The following is a 14677-nucleotide window of genomic DNA, read 5'->3' on the forward strand; positions in this document are numbered from 1 at the left end:
GTGTAATCCATCCATCCGTCAACCAATAATAGAAATTCTTACCCAGGGAAAGAATCGCCACCCCCCTCAAATAAAATAACTATTATGATGTTAGCATCAAGCTCAATAATATAATTATGATTTAATGTGGGGAAAAGTTCTACATTAATTCTAGTAGATCATCTCCTAACTGGTTTTGTCAGCATTTGTGTGTATGAACTAGTGGTCTAAGTCAATTCAAGGCAATGTGGTAACTTTATTCACTATAGTTATTCATTACCTCTTTCCTTCTTAATTCACAGACCTTCTTTAGGCATTATACATGTAAACTTCCCCTCTTCTAAGTAAGTGGCATAACCTGTTTCTAGTCATGTTTTTTCCAGTGACAGTTAATATTGCTAAATTTCAGTTCACAGGGAAACCAACAAAACTGGAGTTTGAGTACAGCTCAACTCTATCCTCCTTGGCTTCCATATGAACTGAAATTCTGCAGTATTACATTTACTCTAAAGGCAATGGTAACTTCTCATAAAAAAGTCACTGAAGCAATGTCAAGGTGTTAAGGTTGTGCGGAATGCTCACAAATTAAGTATAATACGACACCCTAAAGGGGCTAGAACCTTCCAGGAGATGCTTATGATTTAATGATAAATGATTATCAGCAAGCTTTGTTCAAGAGCACAGAGCCTAACTCCTGCCTGGAAAGCAATCAATTCACATTTCCTGGTCAACATACATTTCTTGCTGCCCTTCCTCAAGCAATCGGCGGTATTGGCAGATTTCCTGTTCCAGACGAGTTTTGATGCCAAGGAGAAGCTGATATTCTTGATTCTGACTTTCAATCTCACACCGGATGCTAGCCAATTCTCCTTCTACTGGTTCAATCATATTCTGAATCTGTTGTAGCTGCATGTTGTATCGACGTTCTGTATCCTCCAGATTGGTTTGCATAGATTGAATCTGAAAATAGAAAGGCAATACATAGGACCTGATCTTCAAGAAAATGCTGAGGTTCTTTTAGCAGAAGAGAAGGGAGAATAGAAATATTTAGTTACTAGACAATGATTTGTATAACATGCTGACTTAATCGTTTCCACATGCTGTCACTTACCAGGCTTATTTGGGACTGGAGCTCAATCTCAAGGGTTTGGTACTCGCGTCTCAGTTCTGAAAGTTGATGGTTGCTTGAACTTATTTCCTGATCACTTGAAGTCACTTCTTGGCGAACCTCTTCCATCTGAAAGAATCAAAGGAATAAAAATAAGAAAAAAGAAGGTAATTTGGGGGCATGGGAAAATTTGGTGTAGAATTGGCAGTGGAGTTAGACCATGTTAAGATCTCTTCTTTTGAAAATATCTGATTCATCCTAACATGCTAGTCCATTTCTTTCTTTCTCCAAAGCCCCTCTCCTTCCACAGCCGCTCTTTTATAGGCGCTATTCCATTGCACTGCTCCAACTGCACAACCCTTCAAAGGGGCACAATGGGACTGATTGCCTGTTTTGCTTGGGGGAAGGGATGGAAAAGGGATTATTGTTGTTGTTTTCTCCTTATTTGTGGGTTTCCCTGAATTGAGCTATTATTGTCAATGAACTGTTAATCTGTTTTATGTTAAGAATTATGCTAATCACTTTTTTCTCACCACCTGCAATTTCAGACATTTTTTGTGGGACTCCCATATCTCCTGCTTTTCATCTCCAATTTCTCCAACCTTATTCAGATTGCTTCTAGGATGTCTTGGGGATATACAAATAGATATTTAGCTATTTCTTTCAACCTACAACTTGGGCTTCTTTTGGCTCTTGTCATCAAAGCCCACAAAATATTTCTATATGTTGTGGGTAATGAAAAGCATTTATATTTTCTAATCACTGGAAGATGAACAGACTGTTTAAATATATTTCACTTGCCTTGCTTTCATACCAGGCTTCAACCTCTTTTCGGTTTTGTTCAATGATGTTTTCATATTCACACCGGAGCTGATCTAAACGTTGTTTCAAGTCTTGTCCAGGCGCAGCATTCACTTCAACACTGACATCACCATGGCCTCTCTGGCCTCGGAGTCCTCTCAGTGTCTGTAGTAATGGGGATGAAGAAATGAATCATAAGAAATTGACACTAAAAAAACATTTTAAAAGGAGAATAACTCAATTTGTAATGTTAAAAAAAAACCCAAAATAAAGTAGAAAGATGTTTTACATTTCCTTCTCATGAAAGAAAATGTTTTTATGACAGGTCAATGCCTGGCATACAATTGTTTTGTAATCCAGGTCTATCTATGGACAATATAACTTCTTATAGTTCCATGATTTCTTCAGTCTCCCTTCCCTCTCTCTGAGGTTAGGGTTCTGACATGAAATGCAAAAGGACTCAACATTTGGTCACTATGCAAAAATATTCTTAAAAAACAAAGTACTAGATGGTTATTCCCAGTAAATATAATCATGGGTAGCAGTAGCTTCCCCCACCCCTCATGTATGGGCCCTTTGAGTTGCTCAGACTCACTGTGGCAACAATTTTGTGATTGTTCAAACCACAATCTGCTCTCCAAATTCTGAATTTGCCTACTGAACCAGTTTGTGTGTGCATCTGTGCATAATATTTATTTATATCCCATCTTTATTAAATTTATCCATCTTTCCCTATGAAAAAAAATAAAAGAAGAAGTAGGCCTATAAAATGTGAAAATGTGAGATTTGGTGAGAAAGTAGATTACTGCATCTTCACAAAATGAAGGGCAAGGTGCCACTTCAAAGACATTTGTTTCCTGGATGCTGTTTTGTTTTGAATTGTGTCACCGACTCTTTACTACAGAAGTGTTGCCTGGCACAAGATATATCAAGGAACAGCAGTGAAATATTTTTGGGTGTCATTCAATTCATTCTTTGAATTTTGCTCTCAAACAAAGTGGGTGGTGGATAGCCTATTACCTGAAAAGTAAGGGTCAGAAGCTCTGAATGTTAGACTTCTGTTCACTGGTGCTCTTACCTCCTCATGATTCTTCTTCAGACATATCAGCTCTTCTTTGAGGGATTCAAATTGCATTTCCAGTTCTGACTTGGCAAGAGTGAGTTGATCCAAGAGTGGGCGTAATCCATTGATGTCAGCCTCCACATTCTGACGGAGACCAGCTTCAGTGTTATATCTATTCCACAGGAGAGTTTACAGGTTTCATGATTAACACATTTGCACAAAGTGCACCAAAAAACAAATCCTAGTGGAAAAAGGTCAACAATCCCCCAAAGTACAGTGAAGAGTGAAGATGCTCAGAGATTATTGAAGGATGAAGGTTTATTTAAGGAGAAGAACTCATGGAAAAACAGGAGAGAAAGTGGATGAAATGGAGTGTCTTCCCCCCAAAAAAGCACTTTAAGCTGGAGAAATTCTGAAAAGGGACATTTTGCACAATGTGATTGTGTGAAACCTCCCATCTTTGAATTGTACTATTACTAGCTACTTGGAGTTTGTAATCAAGAAAGTGGTGAATCCCTTTCTCAGGTAAAATCACTGAGTGCAGCAAGATTAGAAGGAAGCAAGTGAAGTGAATCATACTCACTTCAACTTAAAATCTTCAGCAGTCATCCTGGTGTTATCTATATTCAGCAGAATTTTGTTATAATCATCTGTTTCAGCAATCAGCTGAAAAATAAATAAATAATAGAGTTGTTTATGACACAGCAATAAGTAAACCATCTATTGTCATCTGGTGTTCCAAGTATTAACTAGTGAACACACATACTTGAATCAATGCCTAGATGGATAGTTCTGTGCAGTAGACATGGAATCATCTGTGCTTCCTGCCCCCTTTCATTATGGCAAATAAGGATTTGAATCTACTTCCCAAACTGATGTCTATCAATATTCTAGATTGGGTTCTTTTTTATACCTTGCTAGAAAAGATACCAAGAAATCCTAAAACACAGAGAGTGAAAGTAAAAGTAACATTTCCCATTTTAAAGTACATAAAATATGTGTACTTCATAGCTAATTATCATTACAGGATTTCTTGTCTCCCAGGGGTTCCATTTTTGCCAAATACCTCTCTTTAATATATTTCTTCTTTTTTGTTTGATCTCTAAACAAATATTTCTAAATAATTCAGTCTTGTTATATATGATGTTCTCAGTAAATCTATTTGAAGAAAATAATATCTCTGCTAAAATATATCTCTTGGAAACCCTGCTGACATCAACCTGTTATTTTTTTGTTTACATTATATGGTTGATCTGTATTAAATACAGACTGAATGATCAAATGATGCATTTAGAGAATTAAGAATATTTTCAGTTAATAATTTGTTAAATTAGTAACTAATCTTTAAGTTATCATATCAGTATTAATCACAATCTAACAAGAATGAAGCATAGGAGCCATAATCCAGATTCTAAGGGCAAATGTAATTTGAAATATGCATGTCACCTCTCATAAGAATATCTCCTTCCAAAGCTGCTATGGCAACCTTTCTCATTCGCAGCACAATCTTGGAAAAAGACAAGTTTGGTCTTAGGTGTTGTCAACTCATATTTCAAACTTCAGTGAATATCTGCACAGTCCAAATAAATAATTTAAAAGGCTGCTGCCACTGCCACAAAAGAACTAATTCTTATACTGATGTTGTCTTTTTTTCTCATTAGCTTTTTTCTGTGTAGTAATGTGAGAAGGGGGCAGGAATATGATTGGTTTTCATTTTCATTAATTTAGAGAAGCTGTAGATTATGAAGAATTAAATTAGCATTAGTGTGAAAGGAACAATTAATGTAGGATTAAACTCTATCCTTATTTAGAAAATGATTATTTCTATCTCATCTCATGTCCTACAATATTGATCTATTGATCTCTTTTCTCTTCCTGCCATTTCTCCTTCCAAATTCTCTTTCATTTCTAGGGGCCTTCCCACTTCATCTTTTATATAGATGGCATTAAAGCAGTAATCTACCGTATGATCACAGATTGTATACATACCTCATTGTAGAGTTGGTCAATTTCTTGGTAATAGTGACTATAGTCCTTGTCTGGTCCAATATCACCATGCTTCTGATACCATTCTTTGATCCAGATCTCAAGCTGACAATTTTCATCTTCCAGTCTTTTCACCTGGTCCAGATAATTAGCCAGGCGATCATTAAGATTCTGCATGGTTGCCTTTTCATTGCTGGAGAAGAGGCCTCCATCACCACCACTAAAACTACCACTGCTGAATGGGTAGCCAGAACCACCACCATAGCTGCCACCGCCATAACTGCCACCACCATAGCTGCCACCACCATAGCAAACACCACCATATCCACTTCCCCCATGGCCACCATAACTTCCACCACCATAGCTGCCACCACCATAGCTGCCACCACCATAGCAGCTACCTCCATAGCTTATTCTCCCTCTACTAATTCTCCCACAGCTACCACTGCTGAAACCACCTCCTCCATAGCCACTCCGGGATCCTCCATAACTTTTTCCAGAAAGTCCTCTTGAGGACCCTGAGGATGTAATCTTGATGCTGCTTCCACCACAGATCCTGCCACCACCAACACTGCTTCCACCACCCTTAGTGCTGCAACTCATAGTGGTTTAGATTTAGAATCCAAATATTGGAAAAGGCCCACTTTAGCTGGACAGCCTGGTACTGAAATTCCAACTGTAATCCTTCATTCCATTTGCCCTTATTTATATCCCCAGTGGAGGGAGTTGCCACAAAGGCTGTTCCTGGTCCCTCCCATGGTATTTGCCAATCCCTTTGTTTATGCCAAGATTTATCTCCCAATGGGAGGTTTTTTTTAAAGTTATCAAAGGCAATCTGATACGTAGTTGGCTTTGTCACTCCCACAGAAATTTTAAGTGATGATAAAGATATAGCTGCATATTCAGCCTTATATTTTGCTAATTTCTCCTGTATGTTTCAATTTTTGTTTGCCAGCACATCATCATCTTTGGCAGTGAAGGAAAAGGCCTTCATAAGTCTTTACATTAAAGTAAAAGGGTGAATTTCTACTGGTTATCCTTGAACAGATTAGTTATGCTTAATGATGATCCATTGAAATCAATGGGGCAAGTTTGTGTAACTAATTTTGTTCTTTATTTTACATTCTAGTATATACCAATAAAAAACAAATGTAGTTTGTTAATATTACTCAGTATCATCATTGTAGTTTTATGGAACAGATATTCTTAATATTTCCTTTGGCAGAATTCTTTTACGACCAAACTTACAAAACAAATATAAAAAATGTTCCTTTTAACATTTAAGTATCCAGCAAGATTATTATAATTTCATAATCTATCACTGAAAATGGAAATTAATCATCAGAAAGAGAAGGCTCAAGAGAGAAGTTGATGTCAACTCTTAATTGCCACGTTGACTCTTAGCAACCACAGTTGTTGGACATTGTAAATTAATACAAACAAGATTCTGGGAAGGATGATCTTAGCACTTTAATACATTTTTAATTAATATAAAAGGCTTTGTGGTTTACATGTTTTGTTTTGGTGCTGGTTAAAATACATAAAATTAAATAAATTGCATAGGTTATTTTCATAATAGAGTATAAGAGAGAGTAATTTTTGATCACTAAAGATAATTATTTTTAAAATTTGAACGAATGGCCAAATTACCACATGGGAGGAGCAATAGTATGCTAATGTTATAAAAAAAGATTTTTAGTCTGCTTTTATTTTTTATTTTCATGGTTCCTTTGGATGGTTCTTTTCCACTTAGCATGACATGGAACCCTCATTCGGAGCCTGTGCACTACTGGCAGTTTTCTAAATTTTCACTCTCAATGTTCTTGTATCATTCAAGAAATTGGTATTTAGCTCAGTTTTTTAAAATATTTACCTGGTATTGCTAAACCATTTTCATAACCAGCTGACTGGTGATGTATATAGAGGTGGGGAACGGGGTAGGAAGTCTGAGTTGCACCAGTGTTTACCATCTTTAATTCACTGACCATCTTTTGATAGCTTATTATATTTCACTTTTTCACATTAGTGTTGTTTTCATGCAGATAATATTGATATCCAAATCAACAAGTGCAGCAGATGCTTCTGTTCTATTCAATCTTTCAGACCAAAATCTTTTTCATTGTTCATCTCTCCATTCTGCAGAAGGTTGTCCAAGTCAGCACACATATTACCATAATAACACATTTAGGCTGCAAAAATCTGGATGACTACTAGAAATAGACCGCCTGGTACTTTTTTCAGATCTTCCTTTGGTGTGCTTAGTATACAATAGTGTACAAAGCAATTACATTGTACTCCAATAAACTAGCATAATTGGAAGCTATTGTATATATCTGAATGTTTGTACATAATTTCAAAAAGTGCATTTGAATGTGCTATGATTTAAAGACTTTGATGGTGAACGAGCAATGAGTAGATCCTCTTTGCCAGTGAAAACAGGCTCCCGAGCTCCATTTTAGACTGCGACGGTTTCCTGCCACTCTTTGCCAGCAAAAATGGAATTCAGGAGGGCCACCCGATATCTATTTTCACTGGCAGAGGCAGTAAGGACCGGTCCTTTGATGTTTCCAGGGTAGCCCTGCAGACCAGCTCTAAGCATCCTGCGGGCCAAATCTGGCCCGTGGTCCTTGAGTTTGACACCCCTGCCCTAAACTCTAACGGACAATGTCAGAAATCCCCCCCCCCCCAATTCTTGAAATGTTGCAATTAGAACTTTTGGTAAGATGCAGCTTGCTGTAATTATAGCAGCCAAATCAGGTTCAGCAGCATCCGTCTGCTGCCTGTTAACTAGTTTAGGAAGAGGAGGGAAAACAAAACCCAGAGCAGCTGTTCCAGCTTCTTTTGTTCCCTGGGCTGTGCTGCTATGGCTCAGATTTAAACACTTGATAAAAGAAGTATTTCATCACAATGATCACACCCAGAGTTTCCTCATCGATTACCTTTCCTTACTAAGCATCTCATACTAAGCAAACATCTCATTTAATAACTCTTCCCTAAACTGCCTAAACTATGCAGATGTGGTTTTGCTAATATCATCTACGCATATTCCAGTGATGTGCTTACTTCAGCTCTACTTTCCCCTTTACTCATTCTTTAAACAATGTTAGCAAAAGTGGGATTGTTTTCCAAGTCCTTTCTCTTTCAGTTTCTCCCTTTTTTGTTTGTTTTAGCCAACCTGTACAACTTCATACAGGTAATCCTTAACTTACAACAGTTAATTCAGTGACTGTTCAAAGTTACATCATCACTGAAAAACGTGATTTATGACCATTTTTCACACGTACAACTATTGCAGCATCCCCAGGGTCATATGATCAAAATTCAGATGCTTGGGAACAGACTCATATTTATGATGGTTACAGTGTCCTGGAGTCGCATGACAAGCAAAGTCGATGGCGAAGCCAGATTCACTTAACAACTGTGTCACTAACTTAACAATTGTAGTGATTCACTTAACAACTGTGGCAGCTAAAGTTGTATCAAATGTTTCACTTTACAACAGAAATGTTGGACTCAGTTGTGGTTGTAACTTGAGGACAACCTGTAAGCCATTTTCTGTTTGAGCTCAGTTTAGTTTTTCTCAGAGGGCATCCTCTTTGAAAGAATGAAGACATGGATTTACTAGCATTTTGTTGTTTATGGAGATGCATTTTGAAGGGCCATTGCTTTATGATGATTTACTGTGATTTTTGGTGCTTTGTCATTTCATAAGGATGAAATCCTTTCAACCTTCCACTGCATTGTGTGCAACATGGATGTTTGTGCTTCAAGAATGAATGGAAAGGGGAGATTCTTCAGGAGACATGGTAGCATGAGCATAGCATCTCTTTGACATGAACAGATGGGTCTGCTTTAGTGGTTACTTTTTAAACCCAACTCTAATCTAATCCTGTTCATTGTAAGTAACCATTAATACACCCATTCCAACTTTTTGTCCATAAATCGGGGGGAGGGATTTTAAAGCCCACGTGAAAATTTGCACTTGAATATGGAGTTACCTTTTTCTTTTTAAAATGTATTTTTCTCAAAATCTGTATTTCTAAAGGTTCCCCTACACAAACACCTCAAAATGCTTCAAATGCATTCCTGTGAGTTGTTTTTTTTTAATATGGATTGCATTGGAATATGCAAAAACTCATTTACATGTTTATATTTATACATTTACATATCAGTGCAAAATATGAAATCAAGTTAGTCCATGTAAGATAATTCATCACAATCAAATACTCTGAATTTCCCTTACGGTATCTTTCTTGTAAGACTGTAGAACTTGTAATACATGCTGAAATACATGTCAAAGAGACCTGAGAAATTAATATCAGCACAATGCTTCTTGTTATTTTTTTTTCTTATTTTCTAAATCCAAAACAGTTGTGATTTCAGATATTTCTAGGAAACTATATCAATCTGAAAAGAGCTGGAAGGGACCTTGGAGGTCTTCTAGTCCAACACCCCCTGCTCAAACATGAGACCCTATACGATTTCAGAATGGTGGTTGTCCAGTCCTTTCATAAACCTCCAGCTATGAAGCCCCTACAACATCTGAAGGCAAACTGTTGCACTGGTTAATTATCTTCACTGTCAGGAAGTTTCTCCTTAATTCCTGGTTTCTTCTCTCCTTGATTAGTTTCCATCCATTGTTTTTTTTGTCTTGCCTTCTGGTGCTTTGGAAAATAAGTTGACCCCCTCTTCTTTATGATACAGTCTCAAATACCAGAATACTACTATTGTGTCATCCCTACTTGTTCTTACCTCTGGACTGTCCATATCCAATTTCTGCAACCGTTCTTCATATGTTTTTATCTGTAGGTCTTTAATTGTCTTAGTTGCTCTTCTTTGCACTTTTTCCAAAGTCTCAACAACTTTTTTGTAATGTGGTGACAAAACTGGAGTCTTCTAGATGTGGCCTGACTAAGAGTTTATAGAGCGATACTAATCCTTGATTCTATGCCTCTATTTATACAATCAAGGATTGTATTAGCTTTTTGGGATGCAGCTGCACACTCCTGGTTTATGTTTAAACGATCATCCACTAGCACTCCAATACACCTCTCACAGTTACTTTTTTTGCCTACTCTGTATTTGCCTACTCTGGTTTTTCCTGCCCAGGTATATAACCTTGCTTTTCTCCACATTAAATTTCATGTTGCTAGATAGGACCCATTGTTCAAGTCTGTCAAGATCTTTCTGGATCCTGAGCTTGTCTTCTGGGGTGTTGGCTATTCCTGCCAGCTTAGTGTCATTTGAAAATTTGATGAGCTCCCCTTCTGTTCCCTCATCTAAGTCATTTATGAAGATATTGAAGAGTACCGGCCCTAAGACAGACCCTTGTAGTACCCCACTGCTTAGTTCCCTCCATGTAAACACAGTACCATTAAGAATTGAGTATGTATTATCAGCTAGGGGCAATCAGGATTTTTTTAAAGATGTGATACAATGGTTGTGAGGTAACATCTGCCAGCTCCTTCAGAAGTCTGGGTTGTAATCCATCAGGTCCCAGTGATTTATATTCATCAAGGTCAGACAGATGTTCTCCTACCATTTTCTTATTTTAATTTTTATTTCTAGTCTGTCTTTTATAATTATGTTTTGGTAATAATGGACTTACTGTTCTGTACTTTCTGAGTAAGTACTACCCTGAAACAATATTAAAAATACTTAAATCATTCCTAATCACTTTGGATTTAGATAATAAAATCTGGATTATTTTCATGCCTGGTACTTGTACTATGAATAAGGAGTACTACATAATTCTTATGAATTGTGGTATCTCCTAACCTAGTAAGCTTTTTGTTTCCCAGAGGGCACTCTAGAAATATTGTTCCAGCTTGTGCATTAGTGAGCTCTCCAGAAAAGAAATGGAAGTATCTGACAAAATTTGAGGAATTATAACATTTGATGCTCATTTTAAACAATGCAAACATGGGAATAGTAATCTCAGATCATAATGGATGTTGGAATTTCCATAATAGGCAGCTGAATCTGATCTCCTGCCTGTTTGCTGAGAAATTAAAACTTGGTCTGGGAAATACCTTAGAACAGTCAAATTGTACCTCGGTAACTTCCACAGACAAACATCCAGGGGTGGGCTGCTGGGGGTTCGCAGAGATTCAGGAGAATCTCTAGCTAAGATTCTATGCAGTTTGGAAAACTCCCAAATCCCATTCCTGGTTGGCCATGGCCATCCTGCCCCAGAGTCACCAGTGCAGGGTGCACACAGAGGCTCAGGGAGGGTGAAAAAAGGGACTACCTGAAGGTTGGGAAGAAGGACTCCAGAGCCTGGGTAGGCCATTTTCACCCTCCCAGAGGTTCGAGGAAAGCCTCCGGAACCCCGAGAGGGCAAAAATGATGCCCCCCCCCCACAGTGGTGCAGGAGGCCAACTAGACCACCCTCACCTTGGCCACGCCCATCCAGCAACTGGGCAGAGAACCCCTTGCTAAAAATTTTGAAGCCCACATTTTTTTAGGGGGGGGGTGAATTGTAGAATTTGAAATTTAATAAATTCAGATATGGAAAATATGTAGTTAAAGTATTTATCCAGTACTACAAAAGCTCAGATTAGAAGTGTAAATCTCTTTAGAGCTATTTTATTTCAAGTGCATTAAGTTAATAGAGCATGAAAAGAAAACAAGAGTCATTTCCTTCTAACAATAACATTTATTTTCTCTCCCCCCCTCCATATGCATAACTCATCCACCCATTTATTGCTCCACTTATAAGCATGATTTCTATGAATGTCTCAATGTAGGTATTAGGAAATGAGGCTTTGGGAACTGGATCCACAATAGGCAAAGGAAAGATAATAGGCAAAGGAAAGATAACTTACATTATCAGGGATGAAAGGATAATCTTAATGGAAAAGATGCCAAGTTCAAAGCAGATTTGTTCTCATGTATGCGTGAAAGATTTATGGAAAAGGGGGTGGCATTGTTGAATTACTTATCCCTACTTTCATTTGTCCCTACCTTCATTTGTTCATTCAGAACTCACAACAGAACCTTTATAATTCATCTGTATTCAGTGATTCTGTATAACTGGTATATAAGCAAGAACTTGCTATATGGAAAGGAGATTGGAAATTTGCAACTAGGTATCTTCTTCACTTCCATCTCCACCTGATTTTATTATTTTACTTTTTTTAAGGAAATTAATATGTTGCATCTCTAGCCAAAATTTGGCCTTGTTGTTAGAACATTTAAAAATGGTAGCTAGCCCAGTATTTTATTTGTAATATTTCAACCTGCCCCAGGGTGGAGGGAGGCTAAAATAAGAAACGGCCTTGATGATGGAAGGGACGATGATGATCAATTTCATAAGACACTTGATAAATGAATCCTTTATATCCTACCCTACACTCATTTTAAGGGCAGTGAACTTTGTCCCATGGTGGCCATTTGTTTCATAGGTCCAGGGCATTCGGTATCTCAAAGGTGCTTTTCAACCAAAAAGCTGGAATGCGTTCCTCACTTTGTTAAGATACCAGGTTGACAATTTGCAAGTCTGTGTTTGAAGCCCAAGTGCTGCTGTGTGTCGGAATGAGCTGCCATCATTCATCCCAGCTCCTGCCCACCTAACAGGCTGAGGACACGTTAAAATGCAAGCAGATAAATAGGTTCCACTTTAATGGGCTCATTAACAGGCATATGAAAGGAGCCCCAACTGAGCATTCCCCAGACAACAGTGATGTCACTGGCTGATCCTTTCACCATGGAAGTACTTTGAACCTTCTGACATGGAAGTATAGTATAACCAAAAAAATCATTTATCCAGAAGAAGTTTAAGCACAATTTAGAACAATGTTGTAGGTATCCTTCCATCATTGGTCTTCATCCATGACCCTCCTGACTCCTGTGTAAAGCTAGAGGGATTTGACAAACGATCAATCTTTGCTGGAATAGCCTTCCAAAAGTTAAATGTCTATGAAGATTCTCAGTCATCCAAGTCATGGTTGTCAAATGTTTTCTCCCCCCCCCCCAAAAGCAGCTTCTCTATGTTTTTTTTCTTGAAGAAGACTTTTCACTTCTCACCCAAGAAACTTCCTCAGTTTTGATTGGATAGTGGGGTCTGGGGTAGAAGGTGTAGTTCTGACAGGATGGGGGGAATGGAAGGATCTTATCTCTTTACAGTCATCTGGTTGTTAGCACTCTTTATGATAGCCATTGAGACCACTTTATCTGTGCCCCTACAGTCACCTGAATCAGGGTGCAAGTGAGTGTGGAAGCTTCTTGGAACTGCTGAAAGGACTGTGTTGTAGACAGAAGATATGTGGTGTCTTATCCCTCCCTCTCTGTTGAGGGAAGGCTGTTCAGTTTTAACACAGATGACTTCTTTGACCCCATTTTCTAACCTTTCAAAGTCACATTGTCTTCCAGAAGCAATTGGGGTTAACAGATGTTGTCATTTATGTATGCTGGTTGTTGCTCTGCTTTGTTTTTTTTTTTAACTTCCAATTGATTACTGTCGGTTTTTGTGCTTTTGTATTGTCAGGTCATAGTTGTTTATCCGGGGTAATTTTTATAATCACAAATAATTTTTTCAAACTGTATGGAAAAACAATGCTTCACTTGCTATCTTGATTTGTTTCTGATGATGATGATATAGGTGACTATGGGGGTAGCAGGAACAGAGTTCTGAATCTCAGTTGGAAGGCATTCTTGCCTAAGAGGATGCCTACACAAAACTATGACTGGTGAAGGCTTGGCAAATCTCCACCCAGGTGGGGTTATCATGATGCTCAAAGAAGAGACTGTGCCTGAAGTTATTAAGCTGACTGAAAAGGATGAGTAATGGTAGTGGGTTCCTAGGACAGACCTGCGCTAGGGGGAGGAGTTACCTCCCTAAATTTTAATGTGTTTTTCTAGATATTTTTTCAAGCATTTTTACTGAGTTATAAAGTATTATAAAATGCAAAATACAAATGTAAAAGAGCAGGGGGGGAGGAGAAAGGGGGAAGAGAAGTGAGGAAAGATAGGGGGAGAAAAAAGTGTTCTGACACTCTCTGTTACATAAATAAGGCATTAACATCAAATCACAGGTTTTTGATTTTTCATAATAATATAAGCAAGCCATTTCTATAAAGATCAATTAGTAGTCTTTATAAAACCAAAGTCAGAGTTTCATTCTTTTCCACATCAAGCATGAAGTTCAGACGTGGTCTCCATGTGGAAACCAATATGTTTCCACATATGTTCTTTTCTTTAATCAAAGTGGTCAGTTTTGCCATTTCAGCCAGCTCCCTCAACTTCTGCAACCATTCAACCAAAACTGAAAAGAAAGCTTTGGCTTAATTAACTAGACAGATTAAACAAAAATCCCTCCCTTTGACTGTTAATGCCAAAATATTCTGTGCACCATGGATGCTTATGCTATGGATTGCACTACCGAAAGCTTGTGCATAATTCACAGCATTGCTTAAAAGATACTACTGATTTATAACTTAATGGGATGAAACAGAGCAGTTATTCAATACATAGAAATAATCATGAGAAATGAATTTATATTAAAGTTAAATCTCAATGAAATCAAGTAAAACTTAGTTTTGGTTTCCAGCTCACTAATCAAATATCCAATGCATCTCTCAGACAGAAAAAAATATGCATCTTTGCTCAACATATTTGAATATTGGTTGGTTGGTTGGTTGGTTGTTGTTGTTTTGAATATTTGATATTTATCAAACAAAAAAGACCTACTATTAGACCTGTCATGGTCAGTAGATGCTGGAATTTTCAGGCAAGAGGGG

The 14677-nt window shown here is 37.8% G+C and overlaps 1 protein-coding gene across 1 annotated transcript; it reads right to left on the reverse strand.

Moving 5' to 3' along the window:
* Window positions 1–693: 693 nt before the first annotated feature.
* On the reverse strand, window positions 694–5540 carry LOC116521240 (keratin, type I cytoskeletal 10-like). Its single transcript, XM_032235928.1, has 6 exons — window positions 4941–5540; window positions 3535–3617; window positions 2967–3123; window positions 1889–2053; window positions 1091–1216; window positions 694–939 (listed from the first exon to the last, which is right to left on the reverse strand). Exons 1-6 carry the CDS (start codon window positions 5538–5540, stop codon window positions 694–696), a joined length of 1377 nt encoding a protein of 458 aa, XP_032091819.1.
* Between the last annotated feature and the right edge of the window lie 9137 nt (window positions 5541–14677).

Source organism: Thamnophis elegans, chromosome Z, assembly GCF_009769535.1.
Source record: "Thamnophis elegans isolate rThaEle1 chromosome Z, rThaEle1.pri, whole genome shotgun sequence".
Taxonomy (NCBI): Eukaryota; Metazoa; Chordata; class Lepidosauria; order Squamata; family Colubridae; genus Thamnophis; species Thamnophis elegans.